The sequence below is a fragment of the Onychostoma macrolepis genome, chromosome 07 (assembly GCF_012432095.1).
Source record: "Onychostoma macrolepis isolate SWU-2019 chromosome 07, ASM1243209v1, whole genome shotgun sequence".
NCBI classification, from domain to species: Eukaryota; Metazoa; Chordata; class Actinopteri; order Cypriniformes; family Cyprinidae; genus Onychostoma; species Onychostoma macrolepis.
Genome location: NC_081161.1, coordinates 19,377,441 through 19,404,412, shown reverse-complemented (window position 1 = coordinate 19,404,412; position 26,972 = coordinate 19,377,441). Strand labels below are relative to the sequence as shown.

Here is a 26,972-nt window from a genome sequence, read left to right as displayed (position 1 = left end):
GACATGACAAACAGTGAGTTGGCCTACTTTCAGTCGAGCTGCTTGCAGTCTCTCTCCTCTGCTGTAACCTCAGCTGGTTCAACTCACTTTTCTGCTTCTATGCGTTGTTTCACACCTCATGTTCTGTCTGTTCCCACAGGCTAGGGCTGTGCCTGCAATTTCATTTCATTTTTGGAGGAGCTTTAGACAGGCTAGGCAAGCGAACTCTCCGGCTTTGTGCCAGCAGCCATCCCCAGGCAGCTGACCAAGCTCCTTCTTAGCCTCTTCTCAGACCCGGATCCAGCTCTCCAGACTGCTTATGTGACAGAGGGCTTCACGGCCAGCCTCATAACTCATACATGTCTGGTTCCTCACAGCTCTCAAAGGGCCTGCGCTCAGCAGACTCTCAGCCTTCTTTTGTTTTCTCTTCTTTAAGAAGGAGACGAGGGCAACTGCTGTTGTTGGCCATGACCATGAACCAGCCGTCCTGTGTTTTCACGCAGCCCTGTGTCAGTGTTAATACGCATCTGTTACACGCATCCCATGTATATTAGCATTATATGCTTTATGAATTGCAAACTACATTCCAAATGATGCATGGCCAAATTATTTATTCAGCTATTATCTTTTATCCCATACAAACAACAAATACGATTAATCCAATGGGTTCTTTGTCTATTGAGCTGTCACTATATATCTCAGTCATGGGATTGCAGCATTGAGTTGCAATAGGTGCACAGCACACAGTGGAGGATTTTGTTCTGGACATACCTCATAAATATTTTAAAAAGGCAATGCTATTCCTCATGAGGAATATCGAGATCGCCAAAAAGCTCTACAATGACAGCCATTCACATTTTCCACATAATAAAGCTGTATTGTTAAACCCATTCTCAAAGCGGACGTCTCATTTCTCAAATAAATTACCTCCCTGTACTTACAGAGTTATATTGTCAGACAGCATTTTACATTATGTCTCTTTCGAATCAATTAGCCCTTTATACTTACATTGTTATGTTCTAGTAAATCTCACATTAAGTCTCAGTTACAGTCATTTCTCAACGTCATGAGCGCATAATATCACTAATATATGCATTTAGTGCTCTTTTGTGTAAGCGTAGTGTGTCTGTCTCTTTCATTCTGCAGGAATTAGTGCTGGTAGGGTTCTTTGGTGTTGAGTATGCGGTACGTCTGTGGTCAGCCGGATGCCGGAGTAAATATGTGGGAATTCAGGGCAGGCTTCGCTTTGCCCGAAAGCCCATTTCCGTTATTGGTGAGTGTGTAAATTCATTTTCAAAATGGCCTGTTGAGTTTTCTGGTTGTTGTTATCGACCTGTCCACATGTTTTTCTTGTTCTAGACCTGATTGTGGTGGTGGCTTCCATTGTTGTATTGGCATTTGGCTCTAAAGGTCAGGTATTTGCCACCTCTACTGTCAGGTGAGGTTAATATTATAGTCCAGGGTCTTGTCCCTTGTGGCACAGGATTAATGAGACTTAGATGTAACTCTTTTGCATTGTTTTAAAGTCATGACATGATGTTGTTTACAGAGGAGTCCGCTTCCTTCAAATCCTGCGAATGCTGCATGTGGATCGACAGGGAGGAACCTGGCGGCTTCTTGGATCAGTAGTCTTTATTCATCGGCAGGTGAAGCATATGTTTTGTTTTGTTTTTCACATTCCTGGGTTTTGAATGATGTTAAAGGAACCATGGATCTCAGTAAAGAACCTATGATTTAAAAAAAAACGTTTTATGCGATACATTTCTGTAGAGGTACTCAGCAGACCAAAGCCTATTTTCTTCAACAGCAAAAGAAAAAAATCCAATTGTCAATGGTTTTTCAAAGAGGAGAAAATATAGGGACATGCAGTACAGTCAGAAAGAGCATACGTTTACAGTTATCCCCTCACAGAAGTGTTGTATGAGTATTTTTTACATTCAGTATTTGAATAGTGTTATAAATGTACATGATTTAAAAATATATATATAATAATAATAATATAAAAAAACTATATTCAAATCACAGTGTTAATTTCTAATGGAAATGTGCATTCCCAGTCTGTGAAAATGATCCATTAACATGCCAGTGTTTTAGGAATCAGTTAGGTTTCACGCTCTTAAAATGAAAAGTTCTTATTAGAACCAACAGGAGATTATCGCCATTTAAGTCTGGGTAAAATATTAATTTTAATGATTGCAGTCTGAATGATATGAATGCGATACATTAAAGACAGTGTACCACTAAATAATGGCAATGAACATCTTTCTATTGAGTTGTCCTTGCAGGATCTGCCTAAAAACGAACATAGGCTACTACACAATGAGTGTATTCTAAATCGAGACATTTTAGTGAAGTAGTTTAGTGTAGATTTTTTGTGAATAAAACCATAAAAGTGAAGCCAGAATCTGGAAACAAATGACTCTCTTGAACCGATACTTTTAATAAATAATTCAGAATGAATCTACATGAAACATTTCCCCATATACTGTAATTTACGGCATTAGATAGCATTTTATAATGAAACAGGAAAGTGTGTGCTAAATGAACACTATGACTGAAACACACCCAAATAAATTGGAATCAAATTGAATCTCTGCCCAGCACTAAAGCTGCAAAATATAATTGAAGAATTGTTATTTTTTAACATTATAGAGCATTACAGTGTTTCCTCTTTCTAGGAACTGATCACAACTCTTTATATTGGATTCCTTGGGCTCATCTTCTCTTCCTACTTTGTGTACCTGGCAGAGAAGGATGCAGTGGATGATAGAGGTTTCACAGAGTTTAGCAGCTATGCTGATGCTCTGTGGTGGGGTGTGGTAGGTAGATCCCCACCCATACCTTTCACTGACACAATGGCTATTACATGGATAATTGAAGGCATACATCAATGAACTGGATCATGTTGAGTAATGGGTGTTGCATGTCAATGTTCTTTCTGTACATATTCTCAGGTGACAGTAACCACTATTGGCTATGGAGACAAGGTCCCTCAGACTTGGATAGGGAAAACCATTGCATCATGTTTCTCTGTCTTTGCCATCTCCTTTTTTGCCCTCCCTGCTGTAAGTTACAAAGATTTAATAGCCAGAACAATTGTTCCTCGCACAGCAGGCCAGTGTATGAGAAGAATGATAGTATTTCCCCACAGGGAATCCTAGGCTCCGGTTTTGCTCTGAAGGTGCAGCAGAAACAGAGACAAAAACACTTCAACAGGCAAATTCCTGCAGCTGCATGTCTGATACAGGTGTGCCTTACTGTTGCCTATAAATGTAATATTGCTTATTATTTGTCAGTCATGAGGATGGTCAGACTTTCCAGAGTCGATCTGTTTCTTCTATTCTCATGCTGAAGGCATCCTGGAGGTGTTTTGCCTTAGAGAACCGTGATTCTGCCACCTATAAGTTATTTGTGAAAAGGAACATGAGCAGCTCAGTGTCCAGCCCTAAATTAAAGGTAGGCTACCTACCTACTTTAACATGCATGCACAGATCGAACAGACTCACTTCAGCAATTTACAAACACAAAACTTGGTCTCTTATGTGAAAAGAGTAGTAGCTTGTTTTTCTAATTAGTAATATAGTATAATTTATATAAAATTACAGTATTTGTGACCCTGGACCACCAAACCAGTCATAAGTAGCACGGGTATATTTGTAGCAGTAACCAACAATACATTGTATGGGTCAAAATTATATTATTTTCAAATAGTTGTATCTCAGCCAAATATTGTCCGATCCTAACAAACCATACATCAATGGAAAGCTTTATTTATTCAGCTTTCAGATTATGTATAATTCTCAATTTCAAAAAACTGATCCTTATGACTGGTCGTCACCAGGGTCACATTTATTAATCTTTTGATTTAGCTTTATTTTTCATTTTTAGTTTAGTTTTCATTTGAGTTTGTTTTAGTAATTTTGTTATGTGTTTTTTTTTAACAACAACAAAAAAATTATATTTCCGCTATAATTTATTGTTTTGTTTTGTTTTTTATTTCAGTTTGAATTATTTTAGTACTTCAACTCTATTTTATTTCAATTAGTTGCCAAAGCAACATTTTTAGTTTTAAGTTTTTGTTTGTTTATCATTTTATTTTACTTCAGCTTTATTTCAGTTGACAAAAAACAATTTTAAATGGTTTTAGTTTTTTATTGTGTGTGTGTGTACTTGTGAGGGCCAGATATCCTCATTTATACGGTGAAATAATTATATAATAGTATATGTCTTGTTTTAAACTTGAGTACCAGCAAAGAATAAGTAGTACCATTAAAGTTTCTCAAGTACTTACATTTTTTAAAAATCTTTTGTCGATTTTTTCTTTGGGTAGGTGAAGATGAGGAAGAAAATGAAGAGTAATGACAAGGATGATGGACCGAGTTCTCCCACCATACCTTCAATAACCTATGACTCCTTAGATGATGGGAAGGATGGTGGATCAGATACAGTGTGCAGTATTCAACAGTCAGGTATCACCAGTAATAAACTAAGATACTGCTGACCTTTTCTCTCGCTCTTTCACGCTCTTGAAGCATCTCTCTGGTATCCTTCACTTCCCCTCTTCATTCTCACAGAAGGGGCAAACACACACAGAAGATGTGGTGAGCTCCAGTCAGTGTCTATGTGTCTGTACTCACTTGCTAACTACCATTCCCATTCCTGTTTGTTTTGGTTGCTTTTTTCACAGAGAAATTTATAATACTGACTCTTTAATTGAACCACATGCCATTTTATGTATGTAAACCTTCATATCCGTCACAGTATAAAATAAATACACATTCGATTTGAAATGTGCCATTTTGAAAGCATCGAGTTTGATCTCTCTCCTCACAGAGCGGGTGCCATCCTGGAACTCTCTATCCTCTTTCCAGTTCTCTACACCACCAGGTAGGTAACAAAACTTTGTTGGCTTGTTGAAATGGGAAAATGCAAAGTCTCAGTCTGAAATGATGTGTGTGTTTTGCGTGTGTTTAGGGAGAAAGTCTGGGATTTTGGAAGTGCAGCCTCGGCCCACGCTCCAGAGGAGCAGCAGCATCGCAGATGATATGGAAACCGAGCTGGAGCGGGAGATTTCGCTCGTTCCAGTCACTCATGTGTCTCAGTGAGTAAGAACGTACCATTTTTAGCATAATTTAAACCGAGTCTATATGCCAACTGTAGACAGCAGACAGTCAATTATTGAAGTTTCAGAAAGTTTCAGCTACTTATAATCTTTCAGAACTCTCACGGAAGGCACGTCATGCGATATCTAGTGGATGGGCAATTTAAAAAGTGTTAGCTTGATGGTGTCAGAGTTAGCACACCCCTGCAGTTCACACTCACAATATTGCCTCTGTAAATGCAAATGGGGTCTAATCATCCTGCTAATCTCTGCAGTCACTGGAATCTCGGCTCAAATCTTTAAAACACTTTTAACACATCTGCGCCATCTCTGCTGGAACACATCTCAGCTTTCCAAGCCCACCCACCTCAAGTGAAAACATGGCTAGAAGAAGAAGTGCACGGTGTATGTTTGTGGGCCCCAAAGCATTCCCATGAAGAGTGGTTATGTTGCAGGCTGTGTTTTGCCTGAGAGGAGGTCATTATCAGAATCTCTTTGGCCCATTAGCTGTTCAGCATGTGGAACAGCGCAGGGCCTGTGTATACGGCAAACCATTTACTTACGCAGGCAATGGAGTGATCCCGTCTCTGAATAATCTAATGAACCATGTCTCTGTTGGGGGTATACATCCCATTAGATTATCCAGAGAGCCCCTTTCCATTTGCGATGGGATCCTCCACTCTAGAGCGTCTAACCTTAGGCCTCTATTATCTGGAAATACAAAGATGTTCGGGGGCTTTTTCCTACCTGGTCTCACGGCAAAAAATGTACCTGGGGGCACTTTTTCGCGAGACGTTATATACGTACTAATATGTACATATCACTGCAGTTTCCAAAAGAAATGAACACTAGAGGCAGTAAAACTCTGACACCTTTTATTCCTTTTCACACAAATTTACAGAGTTGCGATTAATAAAGCGTCATTTTCGCACAATTACTTGAAGAATATTATGTCATGACTTAAAAACAATATATGCTGGGAGATTTGAAAACTGATACTTTTGAACGTTAGCATCACATATATCCAGCTTCATATCTATGGGTTTTCATAGACAGTAGGTTTGTTCGGAGTACAGAGACGTACTTGAGAGGAGCTCCGGTTCGACAAAACAGTTCAAATCTGCGTATAAGGAAGTTCAAGTGGCACAGTTGCATCAACAAATGTGTTTTTACATCAGTTTTGCATTTATCAACACTATCGGGTAGGTTTAGGGTTGAGTTTGGTGTAGGGCATATTTCCAGCACGATAGACCATTAACTTTTACCGACAGTCCCCGTATATTTGAATTCTGAACCACCACAATACTTACCTGAAGCAACGTAATAAAAACACAGCAATACGTACCTATATCAATGTAATAAAAACGTGCCAGGGTTCACATGTTGAACCCGTGTTTTAGCGCCACTCAGTGGACATTTCTCTATGAAACTGCCGCGAAACGTGCAGCAAGGTATGTAAAAACGGTGCTGCCGAAAAGTACCCAGACATACATATTTTTATGAGACTGGGTTGGTTTTTTCCAGTTTAAAGCTTTATTTATTTTGAGAAACCACAAGAGGGCAGTGGAGGTGTTTTTGTAGACCAAACCCTTCTCCTGGCACTTCAAAGCACGAGTTTCTCTGAGTGTACATACTCTTGGCAAAATCCTTCTATTGCTGCTTTAAATGTGTATTATATTTATATAGGGTGATGTGGAAAGTCAAACTGAGAAAAAGCATAATTTGAAACACAATCTGGGAACTATTCTGTTTTTCTCTTTGCACAGTTCTTGCGTATTCACATTGACCTTGATGGAGCTGAAGCTGTAGCTGAAGTAGCTATGATATTAATCTCAGAGTCAGAATTGATACAATTACATGTTGCTTATATGCTGAGATGAATGTAATCATCTGGAAAAATGTAGGTGGTTTCCACCAAAGCAACTTAAAAGAGATTTGAATTTTAATTAGGTAGGTATTATTTTTTAGAGTATCAAGCATGATTCCTTTCTAAATCCTCAATCTTAGGAGACATATTGCATCTCCTCTACAAAGGGGCCTTGTCACTACAAGCTTTCATTTGATCTTTGAAGTTTAATGAGCTTTCATTCGCCTCACACTGAGATGCAATGGCAACAGCTGGCTGTTCTCTCCCTCTCTTTTCTCTCTCTCTCTCTCTCTTTCTCCTCCTGCTCGGTGTGGGTGTGGGTGTGAGTACATGTTTATTTGTTTATGTCCAGCAGAGCAGGGTGGGGACTCAAAAAGACCAGAACCATAATGTTTCTTCTTCTCTCTGCTCATCTTTTCTCATCTTACTCGATCTCTTCTCCTCTTCGCTCCTGTCTGCTCCTCTCCTCTCCCTTAGGACATTTGTCCTACTCTGACCTTTGACCCAGGCTGTTAACTCAAGAGGTGGGAGAGGCACAAAAGCCTCCTCGTGCCTGCAGCTGAAACAGTTCGGCTGCATTGGGGGTGGGGAAAGAACAATGCCACAGAAACATCTCTCTGACCACTGCGCTCTTAAAACACACACTGGAGGATATCAGCACTACCTACACACTCTTACTACTAAATATTAAACTTTAGGATTGGTTGTGGTGTATTGAGATAATGAATTTGTTGTCATTTGAAGGCTCTTAAAGTGTTTTGAATAAAGCAATTCTTCAGAAAATAGTCATAGTCGTTATTTCATATCAAATACAAAGGTGTTTTTCGCAGCTGCCTGGATCAAAGAAAATAAACTCCTGTCCAGAGCGACACAGGTATAAAGATGAAATCAAAGCAAACGCAGGTGTTTCTGAAAGTGCCCATTTGTACTCGCACGTATCTGATGCTGCAGTCTTGTAGGGCTGTGGTGTGAGGTTTACCAAAGGAGACCCGAGTTGAAAAGATTGATTTATTCTCAGTAAACAGAGAAGGACTTCTAGTGGCGGAGGCCAAGCCAGGCCGTCTATGCTGGTGCAGAGACAAAGAGCCATTGTCTGCAGCTCTACACACGCCAACAATAGCCTGATTGACAAGCGGCCCTAGTCGTAATGGGCTTCTGGGCTAGAGAGTGCAACAGTGACTTTTGTTAGAAACACTCTTGTCTTCCAGAGCAATAATCTCCATGCTGGTAATTTCACAGAAATTTTATGTACGAGAGCATTATATACATATTTTCCTAAGAGCTGAAGGTACTACTAAGCTATTCAATTTTGAGTATCACCATGTTTCCTGATGGTATTTTTGATTCAACAGTTAAATATATGAAATATTTCCCACACACAGATTCAGGTTTGTCTGTTAGAACTGAGTGTAGTGTTTGTGATGAGAGTATGCCTGTGTGATTTGGAGTGTGAGGCGTGCTGAATGGGACAGAAACATTGGCTCACTAATGCCTCTTCAGCGCGGCTTGCCAGCACAAGTTTCTTTATCTTGCCCGTCACGGCCCCTTTTCTTCCCCCCTTAACAGTAATTGTGTTTCGTTACAGTGTGTTAGAGCTAACGAGGGACATGGAGCGAGAGTCAGCCAAGCAGTGAAAGACAGACAGAGAGAGAGGGAGAGTTGCTCAGCAAGAAAGAACACATCCCAGATGATTCTCTCATTTGCTGTCAGACCAAAAGCCCAGCAAGACTCTCGGTAGAAGTTTGTAACTGAACACTGCACATGGTGAACTTGACAACTAATCGGACAAATTCCTGCGAGCAGCGGTTGCAAAAAATTGGACATTATGAGCAGCTGATGCAAAAAATTCTGTCTTCATTTACTCACTCTCTTATTGTTCTAAACCTGACCTGTCTCCGGACAGACGAATCCATGACAATATTAAAGAAATGGCTGAAAACTCATCGCATCCTGCTGACTTAAAAAAAATGAGTGCTGTCAAATGGTTAATCACGATTAATCACATCCAAAATAAAAGTTGTTATTAACAACTTGTATTTTGGATGCGATTAATCATTTGACAGCACAAAAAAAAAATGAAATAGCTATTGCCTGATGAATCATTTGTAGGCTCCTTTGGATAAAAGTGTCTTCTAAATCAATAAATGTATAATATAAGAATATATTTTGGAAAAACCTTCTCTGTGTTTTATATATATTTATATATATATATATATATATATATATATATATATACAGTATATATATATATATATATATACACTGTATATATATATTTATATATGTGTGTACATATATAATGAAGGTCAGTATGGTACATTGTTGATTTTGACCCCACTGACTTTTATTGTATGAGGAAAAAAACAGTATTTTTCAAATATTATTTAAATTATCTTTTATGTTCTGCAGAAGAATAAAAGTCATACAGGTTTGGAATGATGCATAGGACAATAAATGATGACAGAATTTCTTTTAACAGCTTTTTCAAATTCTAAAAAATTCACACATAATACATATGCCTCCTTAACAATACATTTGTTATCTCTGAGCACTAATATTTCCGTTTCACTTTGTGAAAATAAAATCAATGTGCCATATCAGGTTTCTTTCAGACGGCCCAGCAAAGTTAGTGACTTTGTTAGCTGGCAACACGATATGACAAAAGGCTTGGAGGCCCCTGGTGGTGTATAAGAACATGCGTTGAAATGAACGCTGTCAGTTTCTTTGCTGCTGTAATGTTTAGGATCATATGAGGCCACAAGTTTGGGACATAAGCCATTTAGTCATGGTGTATAGCAGCGGAGGACTCAATGTCAAAGTGAATGCTGCATTGCTGTGTGTCACTCCTCTTAAGGACATTTAATACTCTCCGTATTCGCCTGGCGCTTTGATGCTCAGGATGAAAGAGATCTTTGCTAGGCTGAAACCAGAGGGACCCCTGCTGCGTGTGTGTGCGAGCATCTTGCGCCCGCACGTCTTTGTGCGCACATATGTGTGTGTGTGTGTGTGTGATGGCTTCTGGCTAGCGGCCCAGACTACGCCCCAGGATTTTACCCCAGCGTACAACGTCCAGCCTCTGGTCAGCTATTATCAGTCATTACTGCCTCAGTGGCCCTTATCTCAGCTGACCACTTATTAAAATGTCATTGAGGTATTTGAGCTTGAAGGGGAAGACGGAGCTGATATTTGGGATAATGTCCTGTACCGCGCAGCAGAGCCCTCTAAACCTCGTGATTCTCAGACCGCGGCTAATCGGAGCACTCTTCCCCTCCTCTTCCACAGAGCTATTCTTAGACACACAGGGCCCCCATGAGCCTTTTAGTGCCATAGTGCCACGATCCTGCAGCCTGTGGCGCAACACCGCCACACAAAGGTCTTCATCCTTTGACTCGCTGAGACAAGTCACAGGAGTGCACATGGCCTCTGTGGGGGACATTGTGGTAATTGACATGTGTTTGTGATTCATCATATGACGTAACAAAACATTAGGGAGGGTTTGAGTATGCGGGTCGTTCCTTTGGGATGATTGAGTTGTAAGTTATATCATGCTGTTGAAGTTTCTAAACAAAAGTTTAAGTTTGAAAACATTTTTAAATGTTTTTAAAAGAAGTCTCTTATGAAACAGTAATATTATGAACTATTATTAACATTTAAAATAACTGCTTTCTGTTTTAATATATTTTAAAATGTAATTTATTTCTGTGATGGCAATTAGTCATTAGTCCAGTCCTTCAGAAATCATTCTAATATGCTGATTTGCTGCTCAAGATGCATTTCTTATTATTATCAATGTTGAAAGTGGTTGTTCTATGTATATATATATATATATATATATATATATATATATACACATACACATACACATACATATATAATACATTTGTTTCAGGATTCTTTAATGAATAGAAAGTTGGGTCACACTTGGTTTTAAGGTTCAATTCTCGCTATTAACAAACCATTAATTATGACTTTTGCCTTAATAAACTATTAATTTGCTGCTTATTAATAGTTAGTAAGGTAGTTGTCAAATTTAGGTATTGGGTAGGATTAGGGATGTAGAATATGTGCTTTTTAAGTACTAATTAACAGCCAATATGTTCCTATTAGGCATGCTAATAAGCAACTAGTTAATAGTGAGAATTACTCCCTATATTAAAGTGTTACCGAAAGTCGAAAAGAACAGCATTTATTTGAAATAAAATCTTTACTGTCACTTTTTAAATCAATTTAATTAAGTGGAGAAAAGCTTCTGTCACAAATGTAAATTAAGTCAAATGTACAGCTCTGAAATCTAAAATAATTATGAAAACATGAATTAGGAAAATAGATAGTTGGTGACTACTCATCTTCATGAATCTCTTTCAATGTAAATTAATTATTTATGTGTTGGACATATATTTATCATTATCCTTCTGTAATTTTGCATGTTCTCATTTAGTCGCACGCATCTGTCTGATTGAGTTTGTCTTTTGCTGAGGCCATGCTGGTGTGAAACAGAGTGTTTGTGTGTGTGTGTACATGGATGCTTTCCAGTGATAAGATTAGAGTGTAGCCCGGTGATTGTTATGTTTCCTGTTTATCTACATTTGATTACGCTCAGATTAGCAGAGGGAGGTCAAATAGCAGGCTCCTTTTCCTACCTTAAACATACAAACAATCAAAATAAAATGTCACTGAATTTCTATTACCTTTGCAGATTCAGTTATTTTTATGCAGTTTATATAAGAACTAATTTGGTCAGTAATATGTTCACATCTCTCTTAAGCTTCTCCTTCCCCTCTGAATTCTTGCTCTCCGTCCCCAAAATCGAATCAGTTTAGCACTATAATAATCAATACAAAAGATGCTGCACATGTTGCCCTAAGGAGCGGTCGCTGACCTTGGATCAGGTGTTCTCTCATGTACCCTCCACTAATGAGGGTTAGTAGATGCACAGAAGGGTGGATGTTATTATCTAACACTGCATGTAGAGCCAAGCTGAGATCACCTCCTCAGACCAAATGTTGTTGAACATGCCCCGTTAGAGTTAATTGGAGGTGGGGAGTTTGAGACTTTGGCCTGAAGTGTTGATGGTACTAATGGCGTGTTTATTTCCTTTCCCATAACGCACTTCTTTGATCTTTATTTGGTGCAATTATGACAGCCTTTGTCACAAATACAACATCACTTGCTATTTACATGTACAAGCACGCAAACTCAGATCTCAGATCAGCTTATAAAATATAATGCAGCTGTACATTAACATGTAAACCAATGCCTTAAAGTTCATCCAAAAATTAAACTTCTGTCAATGTCAAGCTCATATCATGGAAGCCTGTTTCTGCCACATGTGTGTATATGTATATATATATATATATATTTAAAAAAAGTTAAATTGTGACTTTTCTCTAATGTGCTGAATGTCACAATTCATGTTTTTCTTTGAATTCTGATTACATCTTGCACATTTTTTATAAATACACACACACATAAGACTTTGTATCTCACAACTATGACTTTTCTTTTTAGAATTGTGGCAAAAGCTTGCACTAGTGACTTTTTTTCTCAGAATTGCACATTTAAATCTTGTGTCTTTCTCACAGTTCAGACTTTAAGTGTCAAAATTGCAAGAAAAAAATAGTTTGATAAACTTTTATGCTGTTTTTTTTTTGCATTTAAAATCAATAGGGTCATACATACATACATACATACATAATCATATTATGACTACCTTTAAAATGCATTATACATAAAGGCTTCAAATAATACATACAGGTTTGGACATGATGACAGAATTTTCTTTTCTTTTTTTTTTTTTTTGTGAACGATCCCTTTGATATTTTTCTCAACAAATGTTGACTATGTCTTGCTCGATGTGGGATTATTGTTTTGTAATAATCACAATGTCAGTACATTAAGGTACACAATGCAGCATGAATGCTGTCTAGACAAACGTCTTTGCGTGTTCCAGTGATCTGTGGCCCTCCAGTGGATATGCAGTTTCTTTCACATCTGGCTGCTATTGTTTAGCAGGCTCAAAAAAATAAAAAGATTGGGAACGGAAGAGAGATTTGCAGTCTGCCTTTGGCAGAAAGAAGACCTCATATGATCGCCTCCTTTTCTCTTTCTCTCCCTATCTGTCTGTTTGTCTGTCTCTCTCCATCTTTTTCTTTCTTTCTTTCTCTCTCTGTCCCAGTGGGAGTCTTTCTCCCTTTGCGTACGTCTCCACCAGTGTTCGCCATTAGCCAGGCTTTGTGCCAGCACTAGAGGCAGATGGTGACCCTGCTGAGGTCATGAGACCAGCGTTGCTATGCTGGTAACCATGACTGGAGAGAGGAAGTGGCACTGCCTCAGGGACAGATGGGGTGGTTCCCATGTTCTATCTCTTATGTCCCCCACCTCTCTCTCTCTCTCTCTCTCTCTCGTCTTTGCATGCTCCATTGGAATGACAAACACCCAGGGAGGTATGATTCCTGAACTCTGTGCAGATCGCTGGCAGATTCTAACTTATCAGTTTGGATTCTGTAGTTTCAAATAACGTTCCACCAAAACGTGATCTTCCTACCATACTGATCTCTGAAATGCATGTCACACCGATCACCATAAACATTTATTGCTCAAGAGTCATGCAGCACTTGACATGGTGTAAACCTGAATGGAATTCATTTCCTTATATATGTATAAATATGACTTTATAAAAAAATATAACTTTTATTCTGCAAGGATGCATTACATTGATCAAAAGTGATGGTAAAGAATTTTACAAACTATTTATATTTTAAGTAAATACTGTTCTTTTGAGCTTTCTATTCATTCATGTTTCTTGAGCTGCAAATCAGCACATTAGAATGATTTCTGAAGGTGACACCAAAGCTTTGCAATCACAGAAATAAATTTTAAAATTATTATATTATATTTATTATAAAGGAGTTATAAATTGTACTAATATTTCACAATGTTACTGCATTTTGCATGAGAGACTTATTTCAAAAAATAAATAAAAATTAAAATGATTTAACCAACCATTGAACAGTAGTGTATTTATAATGGTTTCCACATGACTGAATGTTTCTCATGGTATAAAGACCTTTCATGGTTGTTATATTTAAATGCAGTATTTTAAATATATCAAATTCGACAAATATATGTTGTGCCAATACTAATTTCTCTACAAAATTAATATTTTAATTATATTTATGTATTTTTAAGTTGGACTGGAGAGTGAAGAAAAAGCAGTAAACAAGTGAAGAGTGAATAATGTACATTTGTTAATCATAACTGTGGTTTACAGCATAATTCGTAGCTTCTATTTTTTGTTATACTAGTTTTGATTATTTTATCATAATTATAATGTGTAGCTGTTTCCAAGCATATATATGCATGGAAATAGATCATAAACTAAGTTATACTAAGTTTGCAAAATAGTAACAGTTTTTGTTATCTTAAGTTTTCCATTACCTCCTTTCCTCCCCTTTTAATGCTAACTCAACAGGCGTTGCATTGCAGTGGGTATGATAATGCTCAAAGCTACGAAGGCTTGCTATTTAACCACTGGCAATATAACCCAGAGGGATGCTGCTTGAAGTCTAGAGTATGGCACCAAAGAGCAGTAAATTGGCAGTTGCCTGGAGCACGGCATATGCCTTATCCCTCATTTCCCTGTAGCCCGCAGCCAGGGAGAAACCAGAAACTGTCAGCCAGCCATGTCCATTAAGTCAATGAGGCTTGATAGCCTGCAGCCAGTCTACAGCTAATGCATTTTAAAGAAACTTGTGTGAGTGCGCTCCATCTTTTGTCAGAGTGACATGCAACAGACATGAGCCTTAGCATGCTAACATGATACAGGCACATATCACATATAGCCGTCGTGCAAGAGAAAGTGTACCTCTCATACTTCGGCTTTCTTTTTGAGACAATGTCCCGTTCCCCTAGATAACCTTGGGTCTCCTGGGAGTCAGCGCCCTTCCCCCCAACAAATCTCAGTGCTGTGGTTTTTGAAACCTTTGAAAAGCAGAGAGAACCTTGTGTTTTCTCTTAGACACTGTGTCCTGGTCGTGACCCTTGTGCTCAATGGACACTTTTAAAAGTCCTGACCACATTAACAGCATCTGGAGTGGCTCTGGGCTGCACCTGAAGGGCCTGCTGGTGGCTGATAGGATTGTTTTGCAAATGATATTGAAAATGTTAAAGGTCATTGATTGTGCTGAGTTAGGGATGACATATACAACCATAATGTCAGATGCCACATTTATGACCATAGATAAAACATCTACATCAGAAATGTAATTCTCATTTCCTAAAACTGTAAAACTCTTCTATAATCTTAAGACTTAAAGGGATAGTTCACCCAAAAATGAAAATTCTGTCATTAATTACTCACCCTCAAGTTGTTCCAAACCCATAAGACCTTCGTTCATCTTCAGAACACAAATTAAATTAAATTTTGAGGAAATCCGAGAGCTTTCTGAGCCCCCATTGACAGCAACGGAACTACCAGGTTCAAGGCCCAGGTTAGTATAAGGACATTGTTAAAATAGGGACATCATGTCCATGGGACATCAGTGCTTCCACCTTAATTTTATGAAGCTACAAGAATACATTTTGTGCACCAAGAAAACAAAATAATGACTTTATTCAAAAATGTCTTCTCTTCGGTGTCAGTCTTCGATGTGCGTTCAGGGGAATAGATGCACAAAGGTTTTACATGTTCGGAACGACATGAGTAATCAATGACAGAATTTTCATTTTTGAGTGAACTATCACTTTAAATGGATGGTTCATCAAAAATGTATCCTGACTCACCTTCATGACATTCTAGACCTGTATGACTTTATTTCTTCTGTGGAGCATAAAAGACAATATCTTGAAGAATGTTTTTGCCCATACAATTAAAGTCAGTGGGGTCCAAAACATCATTGGCTTTCATTGTGAGGGAAAAATCAGCCATTTTTCAAATGATATTTGTGTTGCACAGTTGAAAAAGAAAGTCATACATGTTTGAAATGACATGAGAGTGAGTAAACGATGACACCGTTTTCATTTTGAGTGAACTATCCCTTTATAATGGGCTTTAAGTATCTTTCTCCATACTAATCATGACATATAAACACACAGGTTGCGGGATTCCCATCGAGCTGCTATTCGTGTGATCCAGAGAATGTTCTACTTTGTGGCCAGAAAGAAGTTCCAGGTAAAATTCTCTTTTTTTCTGTTTGCAAACGCAACTAAAGGCTAATCAAATCAGCATGATGTTACAGGGCTAGCAGAGTTGTTATTAGTAATAATATGAGCAGAAATGCAGATTTGTTACTCTTGATTGTAGAGCAAGAGCGTGATTTTACGGACAAAGAAACATCAGTGGCTTTTAAATTCACGTGTTTTCAGTAATTAACATTCCTTAATGAATTTCAGTGTAAGCAGCGAAAAAGGTGTCTTTTGAAATGTATAGAAGGGAAGATCTAGAGTTTGGACTCATTCAGTAACAGCAGATGCTCTGCCTGAGTCCTCAAAAATACATGCTGATGTCAAAGGATTACCTTAATCGCTGTCCTACACACTTTCTCCTCTTTTGTGCGATTGTGCGACACTTGATACTCGTTACTGCACTTTGTTTGTCCTTTCTCTTTGCCCTCCCATCATCTCGCCAGCCTTTCATTTGACCCGCCATAGCCTCAGTCATCTCTCAATCCCCTTATTTTCTCCGAGTCCTTCTCCCCTCCTCTCACACACTCTTGCGACACAGAACACACAGTTTGGAGTGTTTGTCAGATGCTGCTGGCTAGATTTGCTGTGTCTGATGTCATGACAGTGTTTACCCTCCTTTGAATGGCTCTAGCTTCTCCTGAATTGTGTAATTTGTGCCGGAGATGTGTGAATGTTTGGTTATTTCACTGACGTTAATCAAACTGAGCTTAAGTTCTGTAGCAAACGTGGAGCTTTACACATTTCCCCCGTGTTAGTCAGGAAGCTCAAATAAATTTAAATAGCCATAAGAATCATCACCTGTGCTCGATATGCCCTGAGAGCAGTGATTAAGCGTTTGATCAGGATGTACGTTTGGTGTCAGCAGATGAGAATCGGTTTTCTCAAAGTTGAGAATCAAAAGGAAATATTTCCCCTTTGGGCTGGTTTGATTTTTTAGGCTGGTGTATTAAGTAAAAAGAGTTCACCCTTATGATTATTTGATTCTTCAGACTTTTCATCTAAAGTTTCACTCATATACAGGGCCAACCAGTAGGGCCCTAGGCAAGATCATATCAAGATTTTAGAAATGTGTAAGGAAAAAATTAACTTTTTTTGTATGTCACTTGAATAGTCCTGCATTGTGAAAGTTTAATTATGAAAAGTACTAATGCATTCTCTCAATTAATATGAGTTCAAAGTGTAAGAATTATCATAAAATCATAAAAGCTAAATGTACTATAATAATTAATTTAAATTTATGTTAAATATAAATATTTAAGTTACATATAAACATAGGTCCTATGCACATATTTCCTTTTATACAATACCGTTCAAAAGTTTGGGCTGGGTTCAGTATTTTTTGTTCTTTTATTCAACAAGGATGCATTAAGGATGCATTAAATTGATCAAAAAAGTGACAGTAAAAACTTCTACAACCCAAATTCCGGAAATGTTGGGATGCTTTTTAAATTAGAATAAAGTGAAAACTAAAAGACTTTCAAATCACACGAGCCAATATTTTATAGAGAACATAACAAATGTTTAAATGGAGAAATTTACACTTTTATCCACTAAATGAGCTCATTTCAAATTTGATGCCTGCTACAGGTCTCAAAAACGTTGGCACGGGGGCAACAAAGGGCTGAAAAAGCAAGATATTTTTAAAGGATTCAGCTGGGAGAACATCTAGCAACTAATTAAGTTAACTGACATCAGGTCTGTAACACGATTAGCTATAAAAGGGATGTCTTGGAGAGGCAGAGTCTGTCAGAAGTAAAGCAGAGGCTGAGCAGAGGCTCTCCAATCTGTGAAAGAGTGAGTAAAACGATTGTGGAATACTTTAAAAACAATGTTCCTCAACGTTAAATTGCAAAGGCTTTGCCAATCTCATCATCTACAGTACATAACATCATCAAAAGATTCAGAGAGACTGGAGAAATCTCCAAGACCGAAGACCTTTGTTGGATGCCCGTGGTCTTCGGGCCCTCAGACGGCACTGCATCACTCATCGACATGATTCTGTCATTGACATTACTAAAATCCTGGGCCCAGGAATACTTCCAGAAACCACTGTCTGTAAACACAATCCGCCGTGCCATCTGCGGATGCCAACTAAAGCTCTATCATGCAAAAAGGAAGCCGTCATGAACATGGTCCAGAAGCGCCGTCATGTCCTGTGGGCCAAGGCTCATTTAAAATGGACTGTTTCAAAGTGGAAAAGTGTTCTATGGTCAGACGAGTCCAAATTTGACATTCTTGTTGGAAATCACGGACGCCGTGTCCTCCGGGCTGAAGAGGAGCGAGACCTTCCAGCATGTTATCAGCGTTCAGTTCAAAAGCCAGCATCTCTGATGGTATGGGGGTGCATAAGTGCATACGGTATGGGCAGCTTGCATGTTTTGGAAGGCACTATGAATGCTGAAAGGTACAATGAAAAAAAATTATTAGTTGAACAGTTTAGTTTTGATTAGTTTTTTTAAGGTAAGTGGTTGCAATCAATTTATTTTTGCTACATTTAAAGAAACAAATTTAGTTGACTAAGGCCGTGTTCACACTTGGCGTCTTTTTTGAAGCTACCAGCATCTGTTTTACATTATAATCCTATGGAGTAAACCGTGTTTTCAAAAAAGTCCTGAGCGCTTTTTAAAACGCCACTGCCGGCGTCTTTTTCTGCAGCTCAGAGCATCTTTTCGAGTTGAAAAAAGTTGAACTTTTCTGAAAAAACGCCCTACGTCAAGCGCCTTTTTGACAGCTGACCAATGACAAGCGAGTGGCGAGTCGTTTCCATAACAACAAAAACAACAAGAAAAAAGGAGAAGATGGCCGGTAGACAGATCGTACTAGTTTCGGAGCACAAGGAATAGTATGAAACCGTGCATCATCCAACCGGAGCTCCTGGACTAAATTGTTGGAAGCACCATACAGTTTCCTTCCCCGTATAATGTCGCGCTCCCACAAACGCCGTTGTGAACCGACACCCTCGCCGTTAACTTCAAAAGCCGACATTTCAGCTGTTGTTATAAGACAAAAGACGCCCTCGGCTGCTATTTGTAACCAAAACGCTGCCAGCTTTTTATTTGACTAAAAAAGCGCTCTTGTCGACTTTTTCTAGTCAAAAAAGACGCCAAGTGTGAACACGGCCTAACTTTCAACATATTTTTTTAACTAAATGTAGCTAAAATAAATTGTTTGCAGCCACTTACCTTAAAAAAAATTTGTATCATTTTTTTCGGTGTATATAAAGGTTTTAGAGCAACATATGCTCCCCTCCAGATGGTGTCTATTACAGGGAAGGCCTTGTGTATTTCAGCAGGACAATGCAAAACCACATAACCAAATTCCAACACCAAAACTCCATAGCCTCGATGCCCAGACATCTTCAAACTGTTTTGAAAAGAAGAGGAGATGCTACACCATGGTAAACATGCCCACATCCCACCTATTTTGAGACCTGTAGCAGGCATCAAATTTGAAATGAGCTCATTTAATGGATAAAAGTGTAAAATTTCTCAGTTTAAACATTTGTTATGTTCTCTATGTTCTATTGTGAATAAAATATTGGCTCATGTGATTTGAAATTCTTTTAGTTTACATTTTATTCAAATTTAAAAAAACGTCCCAACATCTCTGGAATTCGGGTTGTATAAAGATTTCAGTTTCAAGTAAATGCTGAGCATACTATTCATATAATAATATTGAAAAAATGTCTGTGTGTGTGTGTGTGTGTGTGTACATATATATATATATATATATATATATATATATATATATATATATATATATTACTATTTAATTACAATTAAAATATTATATCATTTTGGCTGTTTTGCATGGATGTGTGTTTTTGCAGCAAGCACGTAAGCCGTATGATGTGAGGGATGTCATTGAGCAGTATTCACAGGGTCATCTCAACCTCATGGTGCGCATCAAGGAGCTACAGAGAAGGTGGGATGAGGACTCACTTTGTATCACTTAGCAGCAGTTAAGCGTGTGTTGAGAAAAGTGTTTACTTTAACATTGCAATACATGGATGACATTTTATAGGTATAATAGCAAAATTATACCATCTCTGTCACTATTCCTCTCACATTTCATCTGCCATTTCTGTACATCAACATTTCCCATACTGCACACTTGGCCCTGACAGACTGGATCAGTCCTTAGGGAAGCTGTCCCTCTTCCAGACTAGTTCAGGTAAAGCTAGGTCATTCATTACCCTCTCTCCTCTATCATTCCTCAACCCCACACATTGTTTTGCTACAGTTTGACCCCTTCGTTGTTCTTAATGTTGCTGTTTATTGTTGTCTTGCAGTCTAAGGGCACATTCGTGTTTATGGAGCGTTTTTATGATGTTTTTCTTGGCACCACTTTTGTCTCCTTTAGAGCGCATGAAAGACAAAGGCATAAATACTATTGGCTCCAGACTCAACAGGATGGAAGAGAAGGTAAGCGCTTGAATATTACTGGACATTTATAGCATTTTTTTGTTGTAAAAACACAGGGAAAACTTTATAACTATTGAGGGTTCAAGTTTCTGAAATATCTTTTCAGTTAATACCACATGCTTTTGAATTTTACTGTGCAATAAACTCAGAAACCATGCATTTCCAAGAGGTTACTCATTAGTATAACAATAACAAGTTCCAGTTTTTTAGTTTATTAGTAAATGCACACAGCACAATTGGTTCAGCAAGGACTCTACTGATAAGGATCTGTAAGCTTCATTAATCAAGCCTTAACCTGGAGACAGAGGGAACCTCTCTTTTTCTCTGCATTCAATCAAACATCACTTTTTGAAGACTTCTCAAACATTCTCTGTGAGTGATGTGTGCTGATAAGGGTGTTAAGACTCTAAAAAGAACAGCTTTCTGGGTTATGTGTGTGTGTGTGTGTGTGTGTGTGTGTGTGTGTGTGTGTGTGTGTGTGTGTGTAAAAGTGAGTGGTCTGCTGGCCTCTCAGAATGACGGGGATTCAGGAGCTCTACAAACACTCACTCTGCTCCTGTTCATTTGCCACTCCAGCCATAAATCCTTTTACAAACAGCTCTCATCCCAGACACGAACTCGAAACAGCGTACACACTTGTTCACATGATCTCTCTCTCACATACTCGCTCTCTTTCTCCCCCTTTGTCTCTCATAGATGTTTGAGTAAGAAGCAAATTGACTCGTTTTATGAAATGCCTGAAAAAAGCCTGTCCGACATGTTTTAAATTCTTTACTGAGAATGTTTAGAAAAGCATTGTAAGAGGAATTAGATCTTTTTTTACGGGTTTCATAGCTGAAATATCATTAGGGAGAGATGACATCTTTTTTCAATTGTGCTGCCTTTTATTCATTTATATAAAAAATGAATTTCATTGGCTCGCTTTTGTAATGTTAGGCACATTTCTGTGGCAATACTAGTGACTGATGCATTGAGCAGCCAAATTAAGTATTTCCCAGCAAGACGCACCATCTTAAACTTTTTTTTTTTGTAAAGAATTGTTTGAAAATGTATCATTAAACATAGTCTGTGAACAGGATACCCTGCCCCTTACAGTGTCATTCTTCTTCCCATAATTCTGAGGTAAACAGGAAGCAGGCAGTGTCTGGCATAAACAGGAACAAATAGCCTTAACATTTATGCAAACAGCCATCTGAAGTAACTCATTACTGCATTGCTGACACAGTCTTCTTCTTAAACTTTGGCTGAACTCTCTTCACAATTAGGGCATTTTTATGTTGGGAAACAATCTTTTTTAATATTCCCTTTTTTATTTATTTAATCATATAACACTACTGTTTAAAAATTTGGGGTTAACATTTTTTTTAATGTTACAAAAACATTTTTTATTATTATGAAAAATACAGTAAATATACAATACTATGAAATATTACAATAAATAAATAAAATAATTTTCTATTTTAAAATATATTTTATAATGCAATTTATTCTTGTGATGACAAAGCTGAATTTTCAGCAGCTATTATTCAAGGAACTCAAGGAACATTTCTTACAATTATGAATATTGAAACCAGTATTGCTTTATATTATTGTGGAAACCATGATACATTTTTTTTTTTTTTTTCGAATTCTTTCAGGATGATTAGAAAGTAAAAAAAAAAAAGAAAAAAAACATTATTTGAGTTATAAATCTTTTGTTACATTATACATATCTTTATTGCCACTAAATAAAACTTAAATTTATACTTAAAACATAAAACATCTTACTGAACCCAACCTTTTAAATGAGTTTATATGTTTTTATGGATTATTATTTAAAATACATTTAATCTGTTTATTCAGACTACTAAAATACTTTATATTGTGTTTTCCCAATTAAAGATATTTCACCATCAAATTTCAAATTTATAATATTTAATAGAGAATAGTTCTATGGTTTATAGGGGCGAAATAGTAAATGTGATCTTTTATAGTATTATGATAAACTTGTATGTGAGTGTGAATAAATGATGACAGAATTTATATTTTTTGATGAATTGTCCTTTTAAGCTTCGACTCAAGATCTTGTTTTTCTCTGTGGTTAGCAGTGTGCATGTTTGCATTCATGTCTATATGGGGAACGGCTGTATATGTTTACATGCTCGAATCTCCTGCCGCACTCTGTATGGTGGGTTGTGTTTGTGCATGTGTGCATGTGTTTGTATGTGACTGTGGTGCCACTATCATTGTGTAAACTGTGGTTCAGCACGGAGACACTCGTCTGGTTATTTCTAATGGGGTGTAGACAGCACTGGCTCCACACGTCACTTAGCCTCAACCCAAGGGAAAGAACCTCAAGACATTTGGCTCCCCAACTGTAAAATGAAGAATAACAAGTATTTCTCTGACAGTTTTCTTCCTCTCAAACACGAATCCCTTTAAATATTTAACAAGAATCCCCACTGGTATTGATGTATGTTGTTTTTCATGCACAGTAACATAAACTGCTCTTAGACACTCTAAAAAAATATATTTTTTGAAATTATAAATAAAACAAAGATTACCACAGTGCAAAATACTATTTTCAATCTTTTTACTTCAAAATATCACATTTAAATCAGTGTTACTTGTCGTTCTTTCATTTTATTTTTTTTTAGTGCATGTTTCAAAATAGTTTATGAAAATATCTGATGGTATCACCAAAATGGCCCTGTATTTCAATTTGAAAAAAACTTTAGTACTGACTAGATAATAGTTTCCCCTCAATTCACTTTTAACAAATTAGTGTGGCCTAATCTATTCAGGTTTTGCCTATTCATCATCACCTAATTGATCAAACTTTAATCCCATTTACAACATACAAAAGAATGGAATTATTGCCTTTTCTAGTCTATTTATACAGATGGGATCTTTTATCGGTCGCTGGTGTTTTACAGCTAGTATTGACAGTTTGACTCCTGTTTATGACGTTATTTACACAGACGCTGTGACGATGTTATTTTAGACACTGTTTTGAAAGATGTGCTGAGGCCACACACTCGTTTCCCCACAGATCACACACATGGACAGGACACTGAACAGCATCGCAGAATCTCTCAACCTCATGTTGGCGAGGGAGAGACGAGGAGATCTGGCCAGAGGGAAGGAACTGCGTAGCAGCTTCCACCGCCAATCAGCCACCTTCAGCCTGTCAGTGCCGAGCAGACAGGACAGCCTGACCAGCTCTGAGCAACTGTCCGCACCAACTGTTATTCATGAGGACAGCTGAGTCGCTAAAGCAGCACTAAACCACAGAGTGCCTGATACTGAGTCAGTTTCAGCCAGAATTAATATACAAGATCAGGTTTGGCTCAGGTTCAGCATCAGCTGAGTTTAAGATATCGTTTTGTCTGACTAATCCTGTTCATCTTTATATTTCTTCAGACAGCTGAATTTCTTTTGAAGCAACGAGACGTTTATACGTATTTTTAGAATACCATTGTTTAAGTATGATTTTGAGTTTTTGATATTGTTTATTCAGTTATTTTCTTATTAAAGAAAAAAGGTTTTTCCATACTTTTTGTGAGTGGTTTGACTACTTCTGCTCCACACTCTTAAAAATAAAGGTCCTAAAAGGGGTTTTGCTGTGATGCCATAGAAGAACCAGTGGGTTCCCAAAAGAACCTTTCAGTCAACAGTTCTTAAAAGAACCATTTTCTTAGTGTGAAAAATATTATAACTTTTTGAACTATATAGAAGTTTTTGTGCTGTGTAAAGTTTCCATGGATTCTAAAGATTCTTCATGGAACTATAGATGCCATTAAAGAACCTTTATTTTTTTGGAATACAAATGTGAACATTGTGACCTTATTTTGGAGGGTTATGAATTTCTGAATGTTTTTAAATGATTTCTGTTGTCAGGAACAAAATATGTGCTCTCTGCTCTTGTTTATGAATCACTAATAAACATTTAGAGGCACACAAATTTTAGCAGCATAAAAACTTAGCTCTGTCCTCTCAATCATGTTTGTATGTTTATTCACCAATATGAATGTACTAGTTATTGTAAAAAAACAAATACTGTATCCTACAAACACTACTGATTGAATTCTCCAGTAAAATCCAAACTGTGATTTTTATGAAGTGCTGTGTCAAAAACGCAACATTGACAAAAGTTCTATCCTGAATAAACATCTTGTTTTTTCTTTCTCATGTTTGCAGTGTTTTAATTTGAAATGTTTCCATGAGGTCAAATGTCTTAGCTATTCAAACACAAGTGTGTGGGCAGTCCGGCTTCCCGCTCTTTTCCTTCGCCATCAGACCAGAATGGTGCTATTTATGCTGGTGTGGAGGCATTTATGGCATTCAGTAGCAGTTGTTGTCTTTTTTCTAAAAGTCTTTCAGTGACACTTTCAGAATTCCTTTAGAGCATCCCGACAGATCAATGACTTATGCAGCACACGACCATATGGGGAGCACCGTGACCTCTGATCTTATGACAATGCATTTGCTCTCAGGGGTGAGGGGCTTTGTTGCTATGGGGATGACTACATGCGCACCCTCTGACCTTATCCTGGGCAGGAACACGGCTGTCCACTCTGCCTTTGTTCGCACACAGCTTCTCGTATGGACCATTGTCACCTGTAATATGTGCAACAAATCAGACATTCCGTCACATACGCATTCCTGAAAAGCATGACAATTTTGTCTTTATCATCTCGCTACCGTTCTTGAAGGCTTAGGATTACATTTCAGGAAAGCTGAAGTATAGCAAACCAGGATGTCAGCTTCCTCTTTAGCCATTTGTGCTGACTTAATCTCAAGTCAATAAAACCAAACCAGATATACCATATCTGGCTTAAAAATGGAAGAAAAAAAAAAATGGTCCCAAACGGGACGAGGAATAAAACAAGTGCCTGCTACGCTTTAGTCTATACCTCCTCATGGCAGGACAACTATGTCAACAATGGAATCAACAGGACAACAGTATTGGCAGACACCACAGAGAGCAGGCCTGCTACAGAGGGGGTCTGGCCCATATGCCGCCAGATAAATGATAAGCCTTTGTTATTCGTTTAAAAGGACGTACTGCTGTCACTGTCTCTGGGACCGCTGAGCAAACTTTGGGACCAAATGCCATTAATTCAAGCTAGTGAACCCATAGAGGTGTATCCAGCCTTGAAGACACAGCTTGCCAGTGCCTCCGCTAGTTTTATGGGTTTTATTAGTGAAAGAGAAGCAGCTCTGAAATAGAGAGGGCTACAACACAGAGATGAATGGTTTGATGGTTTTGCTGCAAATTGCAGATGTTTGTGTCAAAAAAGGGTTGCAATATTGGGAAAGTGATATCCCTGTTACAGAAAGTAAAATAAATGGATAGCAACTGAGGGCAAACATGAATTGTTAAATATGACTTATCTTTTTTTATTATATTATTTGTTTTCTTTAAGTGAACTGGAATTGAAAAAAAAAATTCACTGTAGTTTTTGGATAAAAATGGTAAGAAAAAGACTGATAAAACACCTGTCTTTGTAGGCTATAATTATTTAACTTATTTATTTCAATTACTTGATCATATTTTGTAGTTTAGTGCAGCTTACTAATGCAGTATTTTGAATTCAGAAGTTTTCCTTTACACCATTGTACAATATTTCGTGTTGGTTTTTAGTCAAATAAACGAGCTCGATTTAAATGATTTTTTTTGTCCGAATAAAAGGATTCGAATTGAACTCTTAACTTCGTTTAATGATGCACAGACTGCACGGGCTGAATGAACGTGTCTCTGTGGGATTTGCTGATAAAAGTCGAGGTCCCATGAGCCTGAGGAGGTAATCCATCTGGTCAGGAAACCCAGCTGAGCTATAACGGAACATATTGGAAACCCTGTCAATCTGGACATAATGATTTTAGTGTAAAAGCTCAAATAATGAGGTCCAGATAAACCCTGAGGGATTCCTCGCATTACAAGTAACAATTACGTTTATTAAAATCCTCGTTTTTCATTAATAATTATGAAGCACGGTGGTGTAATAATAGCCTATTTGCGCGTAGTCTATGTATTAGGCTTACGTGCAGCTTTCGCGAACATAGGCTAATATTTTAACAAGCCAGAGATAAAAATTCGTTCAGGTAAATAGAATTATTTTACTTCTTGATCATAAAGCTTACTATTGCATGAACCTCTATAGGCCAACAAAACGCACATACACCTGTTCCTATAGTAGCCTAGGGCTACAGCAATTGTAATTCAAGGCCTATTTAGGGTATTTTGGTCAGAGTGCAACAAAATACGTAATAAACTTATTAAGATTTATTGTATTACTATTCTAATTAATTACGTTTACATTCAAAGTACACGTTTATTTAAACTGTTCCCCAAATGATCTTTCTGCAATTGCGTTTCACGTCTCTAAACGTTATTCGTTTCTTCACTTGAATGACGGCCAGTCGCTGGCATGAC

General features: G+C 37.7%; 1 protein-coding gene across 7 annotated transcripts in view; it reads left to right on the top strand.

The window, feature by feature from the left end:
• Nucleotides 1–24,691, top strand: part of kcnq1.1 (potassium voltage-gated channel, KQT-like subfamily, member 1.1) — a 36,089-nt gene extending 11,398 nt beyond the window's left edge. Inside the window, exons 3-18 of one of the 7 annotated variants that reach the window (XM_058781873.1) lie at nt 1,126–1,252; nt 1,339–1,417; nt 1,529–1,625; nt 2,658–2,798; nt 2,934–3,044; nt 3,131–3,226; nt 3,334–3,435; nt 4,310–4,448; nt 4,554–4,580; nt 4,813–4,866; nt 4,954–5,080; nt 16,041–16,116; nt 19,960–20,054; nt 20,257–20,303; nt 20,493–20,554; nt 23,586–24,691. In XM_058781873.1, the coding sequence (XP_058637856.1) occupies nt 1,126–1,252; nt 1,339–1,417; nt 1,529–1,625; nt 2,658–2,798; nt 2,934–3,044; nt 3,131–3,226; nt 3,334–3,435; nt 4,310–4,448; nt 4,554–4,580; nt 4,813–4,866; nt 4,954–5,080; nt 16,041–16,116; nt 19,960–20,054; nt 20,257–20,303; nt 20,493–20,554; nt 23,586–23,801 (1,596 nt within the window). In that variant the 3' untranslated portion in view covers nt 23,802–24,691. The other 6 variants (XM_058781871.1, XM_058781874.1, XM_058781872.1 and 3 more) reach the window with 6 other exon arrangements.
• The last annotated feature ends 2,281 nt before the right edge of the window (nt 24,692–26,972 follow it).